Raw genomic sequence first — 17,984 nt, 5'->3', positions numbered from 1 at the left:
AGCTTTGTGTAATTGCAAGTATTTGAACAGACTCCCCTTCTTTACTGGATTATTCAATCTATTAATATTAATAGATATGCATTTAAAATCAGACATTTATATAAGAGAAAAAACACAGATATGATGAAACTGAATTTATGTACAGAACTTATTATATACTTTATATATAACAATATGAAATCTTCAGCTATAGACAAAACTTTTGAAGCAAATAAAAAAATACCTAATGATATAACCCTAAAACATTCTACCGTAGAATAACATATTCCTAGTTTGTTGAAAAAGATGAACAAACTACCTCTCAAACTCTCTATTAGACTAATAAAGCTTAGCTCATACTTCTGATTAATATTAATATGTCTCATTTTTTAGTATGCATCATCTTAAAAAAAGCCTGTCAATGAGTTATTATGAATAAGAAAAGTTAAAAAGATGTTCAGAATTGTTATTATAAGTTGACCAAACTGAATAACTCTACAGTCATCATTCCCTGTACCTCAGATTATCTCCCTGGTCTAGTATAGAGAGGAAGTCAGTTCTTATTTTCATATTAATTAATTTATAGGTCAGATGATTTTATATTTTTTCTATTTTATTTACTATGTGTGAAGTTGTTCATAAAATCATAAGTTCATAAATTAGAACCAGGCTAGCTGTCCTTGTGGGCCACTCCAAGTCCAGCCATTTATCCCATGTGAGAATGAAAATCCTGCACCTTGTGCCTATAAGGTGAACACCTTAACCACTATGCCACCCTCCTACCCTTGCAGACATATTTATATTCTTTAACTATATATATATTTACCTGTTCTGATCTCTTTCTATTTATGTTTGTATACTATGTTTTGTACTATTACTATATTCCGCGGTGGTGGTGCTGCGGTAGCGTTGTCGCCTCACAGTAAGACGCTGTCCAATTCGATTCTCAGCTAGAGTGTCTTCTGCGTGGAGACATGCGTGAATGGGCGTACCTTCATTGAAGGTTGTGTGTCAAGGCTGGTAACTCGGCATGTAAAAATCAACTACCAATCATTAGCGGACCGGAGTTCCACTGTGGCAACCCCTAACCGGGAAAAGCCGAAAGACTCAACAACTATATTCCTAGGTTTTATATTTTAGCTATAATCCTAGTGTAGAGAACATTTATATTTACCCTTATATATTTGATATGCATTAATCTAGTATTACTGTTAAAATCAGTCCTTCTTTTTTCTTTAAATGTTATGTCTAATAGTATCTGAACAAACAAGTGAAAAAGCTTCCCTTTTAAGATTCAAACTTTCCATAATAAATTGTTCTGAGATATTAAGTTTTGTTATCATTAAACAGAGAGAGAATAACAGAGAAATACAATCCTAATTTTTTTATCAAAAGTGTAGTTGTATAGGCTAGTATATAAACTATCCTTTTGGTATACTGCAAGCATTCAGAACAATTTAACAACACAGTTAACCACAAAATTAACTACAAAATGACAGTGGTTTAGAATGTACTTCACTGTCTTTTGGTTATTATCTAACTTGTTTTCACTGACATCTTAGCATATGATTCAAAATATTATGATTATTTACTTGACAGGAAGAAGTAACCTGGACAGTTCTTAGAGTTTAGAACTTGCACATCATCACAAAAGTGCTCATGACTCTAAATTAAGCTGCTTCAAGCTGGTCCTTATGCCAAGTGCTTGCAAATGAACAGTTTATCAGCTACAATTCACAAAAATATTCACGAGTGAATCAAGCCATCTCCACTCCATACATCAATCCTCAAACCCTTACAAACTACTAAAAAACAACAAAAAACATTTCAAAGTATGTTAATCACTAAAAAGCTAATGTATTTAAAAAAATAATATTTAATGATTCAGTAAGCACTGTTTGCATGAGATGTGTAATATAAAACAGACTGTCATTTTTTAAAGGAGACACAGAATACAAACTTGCATTAAAAGAATTATAGTTATGTGTGATCCAGGTTTAAAGTGTAAAAGTATGAATGTTACTCTAGTTATTTGATAACATTCCAATAACTTTTATATATGTAAGAAATTGTATTTTTTATACTTTGTTTATAGCATAGAATAACTTTCCTGAGTGCTAATGCATGTCAAGTGTACTATCAGTAACAAGCATTCAGAACTGTTGTATAACTAACAATTTTTTATAATGCAATTAATTGTCTTTTGCTTATTATTTAATTTGTATTCATTGACATTTAAGCACATGATTCAAAATAAAGAAGTTATGGACTCACCATAACGTTCTATCTGTGTTGCCCATTTTCATTCTTCCTCAACTGTTGAGTTCGGATCCAAACCTTGAATCTGACTTGGTCATTACTAAATCTCGTAGTAACCAAAAAAACTCTGGAGCTTCTCCCTTACCCATAATGCACCAACCCCTAACATACCTCAGATCTTGTTTGCTGATTTTACCAGAAGTGGTGTCTATCAATATATATATATATATATATATATATATATATATATATATATATATATATATATATATATATATATATATATATATATATGAAGAAACTTAAAAATGTATATGTCCTACAGCAGAAACTATATCTGAAGCTCAATCCTAAAGGACAGTGGTCTCCTTACAATGTCTGGTTCTTCTAGAAGTTTGTTGAAATAAGGGATGGGGGTTGATGGGTAGGAAGTTGAGGAAAAATGAAAACAGACAACACAGATGGAACGTTATTTTGAGTACATAACGTCTTTATCTGATGTTGTCAATCAATTTTCATTCTATCTTCAATTATTGGGACAAAGTCCCCAGCTACCTAGAACCCTCTGTGGACTCTAAGGAGGGATATTTCTGAGCACAGTTGAGCCAAAAGCTGATCTTCCCTTTGAAACCAGATCTAATTTGTAATGAGTAATAAAGGTATGAGGATTTGCCCAGGTTGCAGCTTCTTTTATGTCATTCATGGGAGCTCTGGATAAAAAGACTGAAGAGGTTGCCATGGACCTAGTTGAATGGACTCTTTAATAAGGTTAGACCCAGTTTGTTATAAATAAAAGAAATACAATCTGTCAGCCTCTGGTGTAAGTTATTTTTGCCACTGGTTTTTCCAGTCTCAGATCTGCAAAAGAAACAAACAACTGGTCTGCCTTTCTAATTTCTTTTGTCCTATACAAATAAAAACAATTCTCTATGAACATCCACTAGGTGCAACATATACTCATCTTTATTTACAAATTAGGAAAGAATACCAGCAAATTAATGAACTAATTGATATTGGATTCTGACACCATTTTGGGAAGGAAGTATTGGTTCATAATGTATCTATCTCTATCCTTATGAAAAAATCAAGTAAGGAGGCTTCAAATACAAGGCTTGAAGTTCAGAAATTCTTCTAGCTGAGGTAATAGGTTCATAGGTTCATAGGTTGGTACTAGGCTATTGGCCCTAGGGCCTATGCAAGCCTAGCCATAACAATTCCCTGGATATTTCTTCTCACAATATTTACTTCTCCAGGCCCCTGTCTAGCAGGGCGACAGGGGCCTGGAGAAGTAAATATTGTGGGAAGAAATATCCAGGGAATTGTTATGGCTAGGCTTGCATAGGCCCTAGGGCCAATAGCCTAGTAATGGCAACTAGAAAGACAATTTTCTAAGTCAGAAACTTAAGGTCAAGAAAAACTGGTAACAGGCACAAGGAAAATGATTAAAACACAAAGTCCTGTGGCACAACAGAAGTAATCCACCAAAAAATATGTATAAATGACTGCACTTTATTCAAAAGCAAACCCGAGTTGAGCACTTTCATCACTTAAACTTCTCAGAGTTCTGAAGTTTAATTATATAACCTCTGAAAATAATCCCCTGCACCCATGTATATTTTGTTATGTCTAGCCAGGTTCTCTGATGCAGGGATAGTTGACCCCTGATTGCCTCCAGAGGGAACAATCAGGCCTCCTTTCAGGAGTGCTGATAGGATCTATCAGAGAAGGAATCTCTGGACTCCTAGTTTTGCAGCCCTCCACTGTCTCAGGGGTGTCATTGTCCATTAGAGTTCCCTCCTCTGGCCCCAGAGGAACTTTATGCATGTGTGTCCCGGAAAGGACCCTCGGACTTCCTGAACCACATCTTTCAACTGCCTTGTTGATTTCTAGAAAAGGATCTTTGAGGGATCAAAAAAAGTACACCCACTACAGACAGGGTCTTTCCATCCTTCTCACACCTAGACAATGTATCTTTCACTGTGGTGCCAAACAAAGAACTGCTATCAAAGGAAGCATTTATGAATGAGGACTTGAAGGGTCCATAAAATCCCATAAGTGCATCCAGGCATGGCTCCTAATGGATATGTCTATACTTGCTGCCCTTGAGGCATCTTTGGCTACATGCAAGATAAGTCTTATGGACAAATTTGAAATGGATTGGAGAGTAGCTAAATGAGAGGCCACAGATGCTTGGGCCTCAGCAGTAATGGTCTCTGAAAAGGGATTTTGAAGGTTCTTTGATCAAGTCCCTTTGCAATCTAGTAAAATGTGCCAAATAGTTCAGCGACTTAACAGCAAAGGTCACTGAAGCATAGATATGCTTCTCAAATCTGCCCATTGCCCCAGACCCCCTTTCAAGGGGGTGAACAGAAGAACTTTTTTCAGCAAGTTCCTTCTTGCTGGCCGTTGCCACGACCATGGCATCCATGGGCACCCCCTTACTCCAAAATTCCTTCCCCACAGGTAGAGCCAGAATCCTATCTGGCCTCTTAGGTATTGGCTCTACTAAGTCAGACTCCTTCCATGCCTGCCAAGAGACCAAATGAATGAGCTCGTTGGTGGGTGGAGTAACCTAGGAGGTAGATGGGCCAGCTCCAAAGCCTCCAGAAATACTGACTCCTCCAGTGAAGGGTTGTTGGGGGTCCAACCAACTTTCTGAGGATCTCAAGGATGTCTCCAAATGACACATCTTCTGTAGGTGATTGTGAGAACCTTTCACCCTCATCAAAGTCCATATCCTCAGTGACTGACTCTTGTGGAGATTCAAAGTGCCTCCTCTTGCACTTTGCTCATTGGGTTGTTCCAGGGAAGTATCAGAAGAGACTATGAAACCCTGCTGGATAGTCTGGAGGTCTTGAGCTGCCTGTCCCTGTGGCGTCAAATGATGAGGCTCCAAGCACAGAGACATCTGGGAACCGATTTGGACATCTGAGGGCGTTGGATCTGTCAGACTTGTCACAGCAGAGAATATCCTCTTTGCACCCTTGAAGGCAGATCACCCCAGAGAAAGAGAAGACCCTGGCACCAAGAAGGCAGGCTTCTGGATCTGAAGATAGGGTTATTTTCGGATCCAAGACTGACAGACCCAGAAGACTCAGATCCAGGGACTCTGAAGCAAGCAAATGTATCAGAAAAGGAGTCTGAGGTGGTGGAGTGGTCAAAGGACAGGCCTCTGACCTGATGTAAATCTGTGTTGAGAGAAACTTTCTCATCATCCTATCCACATCTTCCTTAGTCAAACTCCTGGATGAATGAGATGAGGCCAGAAAAGATGACTTTGAATTGGACCTTTCCAAAAAGGGGGAAGGAAGCCCAGAAGGCTTCAGATCAACAGAGGGAGAATATTGAGTCCTTGGCAAAATAGTAGGATCCAGAGCAGTCGGATCTGAAAGTTTCTTGGTCGGATTTGAGGATAAACATCCATTAACCTATTTTTCTTCAGATCTGAGGGGGAAGAGGTTTGAGACCTCCTCGAATCCAATTAAGACCACTTCCTGGAAGGCTTGAAAGATGGAGCCAAGGAAGTGGATGGAATTGGAGGCTTCGACTCCTTAGACTTTGGTTTGGGGGATTGAACCCCAGTGACATCTTCACCAAAAGATGAAGGCAGCAAGCCTTTCAGAATCAATTTATTCTTTCTGTCCACAAGTGGTCTGGGAATTAAAATTATGACAAACGGAGCAATCCTCCTGCAGGTATTGTGGACCTAGACAATAAACACAAAGTGTGTGGGAATCAGAGATAGACACCTTGTGCCCACAATTCAAACATTTTTTAAAGCTAGAAGGACACTTCTCTGCCACACTAAAATAACAACAAAGCAATATAAGAACAATAACATTTTTAAATTTCAATTTTATTTTTTAAAGAATAAGTTAGAAAGAAAAATATTACCAACAATGGTAATTAAGGAATACACAAGCATGAAAAGACAGTGGAAGAAATGACCAACAATGGTAAAGAAGAGGTATGCTAACATACAAGGGTAAAGGATAATAAGTAAAAGAGAAATATATTAGGAATATAAAGTTTTTTTTTTAAAAAATGTCACTTATCTGCTTAAAGAACAATTGGAATTGAGAGCTATGGCTAATCACGTTTTACACGAAAGGTGGCAGCAAGATCTGAGGTATGTTAGGGCTTGGTACATTATGGGTACGGGAGAAGCTCAAGAGCCTTTTGGTTACCATCAGCTAGAAATGTCTGAGTCTGATCCAAGGTTCAGATCTGAACCTAACAGTTGAGGACAGAATGAAAATTGACAACATCAGATATTATGATTATTTACTTTTTCACAGGAAGAAGTAACCTGGACACTTTTTAGAATTTTAGAACTCTCGCAGCATCACGGAAGTGTTCATGAATCTAATTAAGCTGCTTAAAGCTGGTCCTCAAGACAAGGGCTTGCAAATGAACAGTTTATTAGCTACAATTCATACAAAAACATCCACGAGTGAATCCAAGCCACCTCCACTCCACACATCAATCCCTCAAACCCTTCCAAACCACTAAAAACATTCCAAGGCATGTTAACCACTAAAAAGCTATTTCATTTGAAGAAAAAACATGTAATGATTTATTAAGAACTATTTGTATGAGGTGTTTAATATAAAGCAGACTGTCATTTTTTAAAGGAGACATAGCATATAAACTTGCATTAAAAGAATGACAGTGATGTGTGATCCAAGTTTAACTCTGAAAAAGTGTGAGTGTTACTCTAATTGATATAATTCCAATAGTAGCTTTTATATACATGCAAAAATCTGCATTTTTTATATTTTGTTTATAATATAACATGTCTTTTCTGGGTGCTATTACATGTCAAGTATACTATCAGTAGCATAATACTAGACCATTTTAAGAACTCAGAATGTAACTTAACATGTCTCTTCAGTATCATTTGTTGTATCTTGTATTACATTTAATAGGACATTACTCAGCTATACCACGATATCAGAAAGTGTGCCACCTAACATAAGTTTCATCATAATAACGATTAACTTTTAATACGATGAACAGTTAAACCTTTTAAACTCAAAGTGAAAATAAGTGGCTTTGGATTCACACATAGCTAAAAGAATCAAACTAACATTTTAAAAAGGGAGCTAGTAACCATTTGAAGTAGAGAAAGAAATAAATGATTTACCATGTCAAAAGTAATATGCAACACTTATTCATAAGTATTCAAGCATTCTGTTATCCAGTATGCAGATGACTCCATTATAATCTGCTCAGCCTCCTCTCCCTCTGAACTGCTACTAAAAACCCAACTTGCCTTTTCTAAAACAGAATCCTGGATGAAATCCAATCACCTTGCCCTAAACACTAGCAAAACTAATGATTTTTACCCCCACTAGAAACTCCACTTTTGACAGAAACCTATTCTGCATTTCAGGCCAAAATAAAACCCCATTGGAAATAGTCCCCACTACCAAACTGCTAGGCATCATCATTGATGAAAACCTAAAGTTTGACTCCCACATATACTCAGCTATTAAGAAAACCCATCAAAAAATTGGTCTCCTCTACAGACACAACCGTTATCTCAGCCCCTCCACCTGACAAACACTTGCAACTACCTTCCTCCTCCCATCTCTCATGTATGGCGCTCCGCTGTTTACCAACCTCCAACTAAGCCTACATTCCAAACTCAAATCCTGCTACCACAAAATTAGCAAATTTGCAACCAACACCAGAAATTCATCTCATTACTGCCACTCCCTACACACCCTCAAATGGCTAGAACTCCCCAACTACCTCAGATAGCTGCAACTTACCACTACCCACAAGCACATCTTCAAACCAGCAGACTGTCCATCCCTGGCCACAGCCCTAATACCCCACACACCCTCCCATTCCCTAAGATCCGAGAGCCAACATCTCCTACAAGTGCACAAACCCTCTCATCCCCCTGGCCAACTACTACTAGCCTGCACCATAGCTAATAGGTTCATAGGTTCATGGGTAGATACTAGGCTATCTGCCCTAGGGCAGTTATAAGCCTAGCCAGAGTGCATTTGGCTTCCGCCTCCCTATTAGATTAGCCTACTGTGCTTCTGTAAAGTAGGTCACAGAAGGTACCCTTTTAAGATTAGTTTACTGTGCCTCTGTCTAGTAGGGACACAGAAGAGATCCCAGGGGTGAATTTGCAATTTCCCATCCACGGGTCCAGATTTCGCTTGAAGAGGGTCAGCGAGGGGCTATGTCTAACATGAATTGGGATTCTATTCCAGAGTGAGGGGAGCCTCTGGGAAATGAATCTGTCCCTCCAGCATGTCTTATTTATTTTTGTGCTGAGGTTTAGGTCCCTGGAGCGTGTAGCTCTAAGGGACTTGGATTTTTTGAGGTGGAGTATGTCCATTAATTCTGGGTTTGACATGGCTTTGTACGTCAGGCATAGATCGCCTCTGAGTAGGCGGTAAGCAACTAAGTAGAGCTGGAGTTTCTTTAGTCGAGCTGCATAGGACATCTGTTTGTAGCCCATGATCCTCTTGGTGAGGTACTTTTGGGGTCTCACCAGTTGCTGCAGGTGTCGGGTAAGGTACATCCCAAAAGGGGCATTGTATTCAATCATTGGCCTGATGAGTGACAAGTAGAGGGGCACAATGACCTCTCTTGATCTAGATGCGAACCCTTTCATGATAAGGTGGGCTATATAGAAGGTCTTTCTAACCACTTTGGCAACGTGATTATCAAAGGAGAGATTACTATCTACGTTGGTCCCCAAATCTCTAATTACTTCTTCCGTACTTAATGGATTACCACCTATGTGGTAATTTGTAGGCACCTTGTTTTTCCCAAAGGGGATGACTATGCACTTTTTAGCATTTAGCTTGAGGCCGTGGCTCTGGCACCAAGCATCCGTCTCTGTGAGACCCTTTTGGAGGATGCTTGTGTCAGCTTGAGATTCAATTATGGCCCCCAGTTTTCAGTCATCTGCGAACTTTGTCAGCCATAATCCCCCCGTGTTAGCCTGAACCTCAGAGAAGTATATACTGAACAAGAGAGGTCCCGGAACTGAGCCCTGTGGGACGCCACTTGTAACTGGTTTGGATTCGGACATGGCACCTGCAATTCTGACCATGTGGGTTCGATCTCTGAGCCAGTTTGCAACCCATCTTGTGATATAGGGGTTGATATTTAAGCTGGTAAGCTTATTTATGATGCCCGTGTGGGTATTGTGTTGAAGGCTTTTGCGAGGTCCAGGTAGGCTGTGTGGACTACCTTGCCCTCATCTATGGCTTTGGTAACTGTTTCAAAGAAACCAACTAGGTTTAAGAGGCAAGATCTGCCCTTAACAAAGCCAAATTGGGTAGGGTACAGTGTCTGGAGGCACCCAATGTCTTTATTTATGAGTTCCATGATAATACGCTCTATAGCTTTACAGACCAGACTAGTCAGGCTTATGGGGCGATAGTTCCCGGGGTCCATTGTGGCACCACCTTTGTGGAGTGGGACCACTGTAGCTGTACGCCATTCTTTGGGTACATATCCTGTAGTAAGGCTAGGTTTGAACAGTGACTTAATGTGAGGGTTCAGTTCTTCTTGGAGCTCGTGTAAGACACAGCCTGGGACACCGTACGGTCCCATAGATGCTGTGTTTTTGCTTTGGAGATGGCAGCTTTCACCTGTACATCTGTGATGTCAGGGAGGTTACATTCAGTTGGGATAGGCATTTGCTCCTTTGGGGGGGAAGGGGGGGGAGTTTGCGCTGAATCTGTCTGCCAGGATGTTGGCTATGTCTGTAGGTTCGGTATATTTTGGACCATTATGCAACAATTCAGAGCATATCTGGGAGTTTCCACCTACGTTCCTGACATAACTAAAGAAGGCCTTGTGATTATCATTAGTGTCTAGGGCAATTTTTATTTCGAAACTGGCCTTTGATGATTTTATGAGGGATCGAAGTTTCTTGCTAATACTGATCAGAGATGCCTTCCCTTTTTGGGATTTTGATCTGTCATGTAGTAGCTTCCTCCTTCTGTTGTATAGCTTATTTATGGCCGGGGTCCACCAGACTGGTCTCCTGTTTTTGGAGGAGTGAGTCTTGGTTTTATTTGGGATAGCATGATCCATGCATTCCTGCAGGTGCTCATAGAATGCATTTGTAAAGGATTATGTGGATTGGGCTGTATTATCCTCTGGCCTGGGGGCTTTGAAGGATTCCACCTCAGTCTTGAGAAGTGCAAAGTTGGCTTTTGAGAAATTCTTTACAGTGATTTCCTTGGCTGGGGGTGGGGATGGGATATGGATGTCCAGGGAAATTTGTTTATGGTCTGATCTTACCAATGAGGGGTTTACCTCTGGTGTGGAACATAGAGTCCCCATGTTGGTGATGACCAGGTCCAATATGTTGTTCCCTCTTGTGGGAGTGGTGACCAGTTGTTCCATCGCATTAAAGTTTATAAATTCAAGGAACCGTTGGGCAAGGGTGTTTGAGCTTGAGTAGTTTTCCCAGTCAATGTTTGGGTAGTTGAAGTCGCCCAATAACATAGTGTTTGGAGAGACCTTCATATTCTCCAGTGTTCTCAGGAATGCCAAGTGGGGTTCCTGTAATAGGGAGGGTGTTCTGTAGCAGGCTACAAACTGAAAGGCAGTTTTTCCCGCTGTTAGTTGCACATGGATGGTTTCTGATGCTTCGTGCAGTGCCACTAACCTGGAGGTGTAGGTATCTTTGATGAATATAGATACTCCCCCTCCTTTTGTGCTTCGGTCCGAGTTTTGGGGCGAAACGCATGGTATGAGTTATAACCTGGTAGTGCTGGGGTGCTCTCAGGAGCCTTGAACCAGGTTTCTGTTACTGCACAGACATCGATTTTCTCCATACTGAGGAGAGCCTCGAGTGCGTGCATCTTGAGGTTTAGACTTCTGGCATTGAGTAGCATTACCTTTAGTTTTTTTATCCTTGGGTTGTCTATGGAGGTGGGTTTGTCCTTTGAGCCTTGCCTAAAAAAGGCACTATGGGGGTGGCAAGAGCCTTGGCCAGTATACGAAAGCCTAAGAGTGACAGATGCAAGCCATCCCTAGCGAAGCAACGTGGCTTGTCGAGCATGTCATCCCAGGCTGACAGACACTGGATCCCCTTTGAATGACACCAATACTTTAGCCAATTGTTGAAGCTGATCATTTTGTCTTTATACTGTGGCATCATTCTTGGTGAGGGCAAGATGCTACTCAAGGTCAGGGTCATACCAGCCTGGGCTACATGGTCAGAGAGCTCCTCTATGTCTCTTTTCATGTAGTCCAGGGAGGTATGTCTCAGGTCATTCACACCAGCATGGACAATGACGGAGTCATACTTGTACTTGCTTTGGAGTGACCTGAGTGCTTGTGTTATGTGGCAGATCCTGGCACCCGACAGGTAGCTTACAGTGACCTTCTCCTTGTTCAGTCTGGTGAGCGGGACGTCAGTGTGCCGGACAATAGAGTCCTCTATAACAAGTGTATTTGGTGTGTTGTTTGGCCTTAAGGGCTGTGACTGTGAGGCACACTGATTTTGTGAGATATGTGATTCGTGAGTATTGTTGAGGGGTGGCTGTTGCTTGGATATCTGCTTAGGAGGTCTTTGCTGTTTAGGCAGATTTTTATTTAGAGCCTCCGAGTATGTTTTTGTGTGTTTATGTGTTGGGTATGCAGATGAAATAGGTCTGTGTGAGATTGGATTTGTGGTGTGGGTGGTTACCTTTTCCTCCTGACTGACTGTACCAGTCTTGGGTTGAGAGAGCTCTGCCTCCAGTTTGGCTGTGTAACTGCATCTCTCACATGTATTAGAGTTTGTTGGAAGGAGGAGAGTGTTGTCTGTGTACATAAGGCAATTGTAACATTGCCTCAAAATTCCCAGATTCACCAGCTGGACTGGAGAGTAACCTTGAAACTGACCCTTGGACATACCAGATTAGAACTGTTTTTTTACTGATCAGATTAGGGAAGGGAACTGATTTTTCACTTGATCAGGAAGGACCAATTGGGAGCTTAATACTTATGAGAAGTCAAGGAGGGTGTAGTGCTTTAGTTAGTTAGTGTTTCCTTATAAGAGCTGAGTAAGTGTATGGCTTTAGAAAGAGAATAGAGTGATTACTATGGAACTCTTTCCCCTCTCCAATATGCAACATGTCTAACCACAACAACTTCAAGACCTACCTGCTCTCACACCTGTCCTCCAAATAGAAATGTCCTTCTCATGCTCCTACCTAAGCACCCGCCAAACTCATAAGATCCTATACCCTCTCTGTGAATGTTCTAAACATTTTTTATTCTTCTGTTTTTTCACAGAATACTCAAAAGATACATTACTATCTAATGTGTATTTTCTTTGCCAGAATTGTTTTAAATGTGTATATATAGATTACCTCTCTACTAGGTAACCTCCCTTTCTTTTGCAATGAATGTTACACATGAAAGCCTATGGCTTACTATAATGGTATTCTAATGTTTCTGACTCTGAATTGTGTCTATTATGCAACCTCTCTTTCACTATTATTATTAATGTAACTTCTTGTGGAGCTTTTCTCCCCAGGCCTCCACTGAAAACGGGTCTGTACAACCCAGTGAATTCTCCCGGTCAACAAATACAAATAAATAAATAAATTACTTAAATTAATAATAATTCATAACCATGAAATACATTGATTTCATTTGTCCTTCACTTTTTTTACTGTTTTTGTCTTTTATTAACCATCTCTTGTTGCATTTTTCTTCAAAGAAGTTAACAGATTCTAGTCCATCTCTTCTGTTTTTTTTTTTTTTTTTTTTTTTTTTTTTTAGTTTTATATTTTTTCTGTATAAAGTCCATTGCATCTTCCAAGGTATTAAAATCTTCTTTCCTTTTGGAAGGTGAATCCCTATTTTTGCTGGAAACAAGATTTATGCTTTAATATTGTTTTTCTTTAATCTTTTAACAAGTGGTACACATACTTTTCTCTTGGGCATCACTAATGTAGAATAGTCATTGTCAAATATTGTAGAATTCCCTTTAATTTTAACTGGATAATTAGACCATGCAGCTTTTAAGACTAAATCCTTAACTTAACTTGAATAAAATCTTATGATCACTGACCTTGATAAAGGTGTTTTTTTAAGATGAGTTATGAAGTGATCTATGTACCCTTTCAATACCAAAGGAAAAAGCTTCAGACAGGTTCAAAGTTTTAGGCAGCCAGGTATTAAGGAATTAAATCATACTATCTCCCCTTTTCTTTTTCAGGAATCCTGTACATCCTGATATTCCTTCTAGACCTGTTCTCTAAGTCTTCTATTTTATCCTGGAATAAGTTGTTTTGTTTCCGAAGAAATTCATCGTTCTCATTTTCAGGTAATCTTCCATCACAATCAGACATTGCCTCTACGATACTCAAGATTTGTGATGATTGTTGTTTAAGCACTTCAGCTTGTTTTTTACATTCTTCTTTGAAATTGTCCATTTTGCTTTCTAATTTATCTATCTTTACAGATAACTCACTGATGTTTCTTAGTATAGCCTGTATGTCTTTTTTCATAGTACTTTCCTGTACAATGGGCTTAAAGTGGCTCATTCTGAGACAATTAGTTCTTTCTAGTTTTCTTGACAGTAAAAAGCAATTAAAAGAGTTTCAAACATGTTATTTTTTGTAGTAAATCTTTCATCAGATGATCAACTATAAAGCCATCAAGTTTTGAAACTTTCTATTTGAGTTTTTTCAGTAGCAATCCTGTCATAGATGCCATACCTCCCATATGACTAATTTGTGATGGCTGTTTTCTGTGAAAGGGAAGTTTAATAGTTTTCATAAGACATTATGAATTGAAAACAACATGGATACCAGTGAAAGTAAGGATTGTCGCGGTGGTGCAGCGGTAGCGTTGTTGCCTCACAGCAAGAGGTTCTCCTGTTCGATTCTCTGCTGGAGTGCCTTCTGTGTGGAGTCTGCATGTCCTCCCCGTGGCAGAGTGGCGTTTGAAAGACATGCGTGAATGGGTGTGCCTTCGCTGTAGGTTGGGCGTCAGGCTGGCAACTCGGCACCATAAAAAAAGTCTACTGCCAATCATTAGCGGACCAGAATTCCACTGTGGCGACCCCTAACAGGGAAAAGCCGAAAAGACAAACAAAAAACAATGGATACTAGTGAAAGTAATCATACTTAGTTATATCATCTGGAAATCTATAACATGCTATGTTAAATGACACTTTGTCACACTGTGTGCATTTATGGTATATAAGTAAAGTATGCTTCTGTTTAGTAAAATAAAACTGTTGTTCTTACTGATGTTCTTCTTCATCCAACATAGTTTTAAGTGCACTGATCTCAGATCGTAATGAAATGTTCACATCTTGAAACTCAGCCAGTTCCTTCATCTTTGCCAGAAGAAGATCTTTCATTTCCTAAAGAACAATATTGTTTATGCAAAGACTTTAATGAGCAATACTGAATATTTAAGTATGACTTACAATGCTGTTTTAATTATATACATTCTGTTAATACTCCTAAATGTATACAGATTTAAGAGTTATCAGTACAAAAGAATGTTTCATGGATATAGTTAATTTTCTACAGCAAGAGTTTATTTTTGGATAAAAATGATGATTATATTTGATTCTTGCCTAAACTATATACTTCCTGATACTCCTCATGTTTATATAATGCTTAACTACCTTGCTGAGTTCTGTCTCTTAAGCTTTATCCTCCACAGTGGCAGAAGTGCATCTGATAATTATCGTTTTTGGGAGGGGGTTATCTCAGCTTCATATCTACCTTAGAAAAGAAAAAATGTCTAATTATAATCCATACTAATGTCTTGCATTTAGTCAAGGCTCACAAGCCTCTTTTACCTCAATCTCACAGAAATAGTGATAATAGCAGATGTGTACATCAGGCTAATTTGAGGGCCATACACATTAGCTTGCATGAGTTTATCTCAAATATTTCAGTTATTCACAACTTGTCATCTACCTCAGGTGACAGTACAGTGATGATCCTTTTATAGAGGATAATTAAGAAACTTGCAAGTGTCTTTCATTTCTTCTTTTCCTCTAGGTATGTTTCCATACTGGATTCCTATCCTATGATCACCAACATTTCTTAGTCCATATACTTATAGCCTAGTAAAATACTTGAATTGTTTTAAGCTTGTAACCAGCATTGTTAAATTAACTTTTCTATGTAATCCAGATGAATACTTATCTTACCTTAAAGAAAAACATAACATTCTTATACAATAATTTTTACAATGTTATTTGCTAGACATCACTTTGGCACATTATATGACAATACTGCTTACATTATTATTTACATGACATTGATTTTGATACATCCTAGTCCAAGAGCTGTCACTCTATAATAAAATGGCATCCATGGCTTGAAACATGGCTTGAAAAATGTATTTTTCTTCTATAGGATGTTCTGCTTTTGCAAAGCGTACTTCAGAACAAACTTTATCTTCAGTTTTATTTTTCTCTTTACTTACAGATCACTGTTGCCTCTCCTTATTTGAGACTTGTCTTAACACTGACAGTAACTGGTTTAGAACGCTGCCCAGGCACTGTTTCTTCTTCATCTATACTAATCAGATCTCTTAACTGTTCCTATTTTGCAGAAATGCTCCTGTTTTCACTCCTGAGGTCCCTATTTTTGGAGGTAGGTTTAGAGCAATATCATGGTTAAAGGGGGCCCTAGACAGGGTAATGGATTGCCTCCAGCCATATTAATATCCCATAACTTGATTGCTTCTCCCCAGTTATGAGAAAAATGCTCAAACCTATCAGTGTGCATAAAATTTTCTTTTTTTATTTTTATAATCATCACCAGTTTATATATAATGTAAAACTTTTATTTTGTATTTTACAGCAACAAATTGACAGACATTTGCTAAAGAATACAAAACAGTGTCACAATAAAAACAGACTTTATGAGCAACAGTAAACGTCTGTTCCACTGAAAGTCATATTTATTAAAAAATGCATCTGCCAACCCCATTAGACAAGAGACATGCTGGAATTCGTAGTCAAACTGCATATAGTGAAGTAGTAATTAGCTGCTATATGAAGGGTGCACTTTCTCCATAAACAAATGTCAAATAAATAAATAAACATGTACTGCATTTGCTAACAGCTTGGTATACCCCACAGGATGCAAGTATTCTTTTCAGAGGCAGCCCTGAAACACTGTCTGGTGAAATGGCTTGGCTAGAGTTACACAGTAGATAAGGAAACCTTTGGGAATCAAACTATGCAGTACAGAAACCGCTCATTAACAGCTCACTACCTTACTCATCTGTGCTAAGTATCAGACAGACTGTTGAAACTCAACACAGTACATTTCACACCTGTGCGCCTGAAAAAAACAGGCAAAATTAAAAATGTATTCATAGTTAAAATATTAACATTAAATTCGTAGACTTAATGCTGGGAGGTTTTTTTACAGCCAAATAATAAACACACTGTTAGCAAAACAAGAAAACCATGGATCATACCCAAAGAACTTGTGTCATATGATGATACTCCTGTTTGTTACAACTGACTACTACTGTGGGATGCAGGAACGAAGTTCTTATACACAGACACACACACGCACACACACAAACCTATCAGTTACTGCCACTTGTATGACTGGGCATTTCAGATATCTGGTTGAAATCAAGTGAATGAAGAAATTCATAAATAATAACCTGGAAATGTATCTAATCTTCTTAGCCGGCCTTAGGCTTAGACCAACTAGCAGGCCGCCTAGGGTGCCGCTGTAGTAGGAGCGCTTTTCCAGTATTTATTTGGTGTAGGTAGACCAGGATGGGGGCATCAGGTGGTGTGGTGGGGACGCCATGGAGCCCTTTTGCCTAGGGCACCAGTTGACTTAAGGCCGCTCCTGCTAATCTTATGCTGTCAGAAACAATTGCAACAACCTTCTTCCATCTCAATGTTTTAGTTCAAGAATCAAAAACAAAGAACCAAGAAATCAGCAAAAGATTTTAAATATTTCTCTTACATAAAGTTGATAAACTAACAAGCTTCAAATTATTAACCAATTTTTGAAGGCTACAAACTCAAAATGTCAAGCATTCCTGTTATATTTTTTTCTGGCAAAATGTCTGATTGCAGTCAAAACATTTTTCTCACAATAGCAGTTGGTGCATAGTGTTAAAACTGTGAGCTGTATTCCTGTGGTACAGGGTTTGATTCTCTCAGCTCTTATTTGCCTACTGCATCACTCTGAGCAAGACACTTAGCCAGACTACTGGTTCTAAAAACTCTTTGGAGATATTTTATGAACAAATGGAATTCACTTCTCCTAGGATTTTTATATGAATTTGGGGATATTCCCTGATCAACTGAAACTGTTTCCTTTCTGGAGGTAACAACACACATGATGATTCTCCTGTTTACACACACACACACACACACACACACACACACACACACACACACACACACACACACACACACACACGTGCCCTTCTTATTAGTGTCCATCTCAATAGTGTAGTGTGGTGGCTGAACAAACCATATAATGAAAAATATCTCCACTCAGTAATATTGTGTAGCAGAATGTTGCAGCAAAAATAGTAGTGGGGAGTGCAGCGGAATTAATTAAACAGGACATTGTAGTGGCAGAAAAATTCAGGCATTGTGTATAACAACAACAATACATTAGCTACTATCCTACTGTGTTAAAGGACCATACTTCTCAATTTGAGCTCCAGGAGTCTGTCTCATTGGCTCAGATTTTATTTTTAAAACACCTTTATTGAATTATCATTTGTGACACAGACAAACTTAC

General features: G+C 38.8%; 1 protein-coding gene across 2 annotated transcripts in view; it reads right to left on the bottom strand.

Annotated features, from left to right (window-relative positions):
• Positions 1 to 17,984, bottom strand: part of LMNTD1 (lamin tail domain containing 1) — a 1,453,405-nt gene that overhangs the window by 584,080 nt on the left and 851,341 nt on the right. For both annotated transcript variants that reach the window (XM_044087661.1, XM_044087662.1), the window contains exon 9: positions 14,478 to 14,596. In XM_044087661.1, the coding sequence (XP_043943596.1) occupies positions 14,478 to 14,596 (119 nt within the window). The remainder of the gene's footprint in view (positions 1 to 14,477; positions 14,597 to 17,984) is intronic.

Source organism: Protopterus annectens, chromosome 11.part0 (assembly GCF_019279795.1).
Source record: "Protopterus annectens isolate FY-2018-M chromosome 11.part0, PAN1.0, whole genome shotgun sequence".
In the NCBI taxonomy this organism is placed as follows: Eukaryota; Metazoa; Chordata; order Ceratodontiformes; family Protopteridae; genus Protopterus; species Protopterus annectens.
This window is presented reverse-complemented; position numbering and strand designations above follow the sequence as displayed.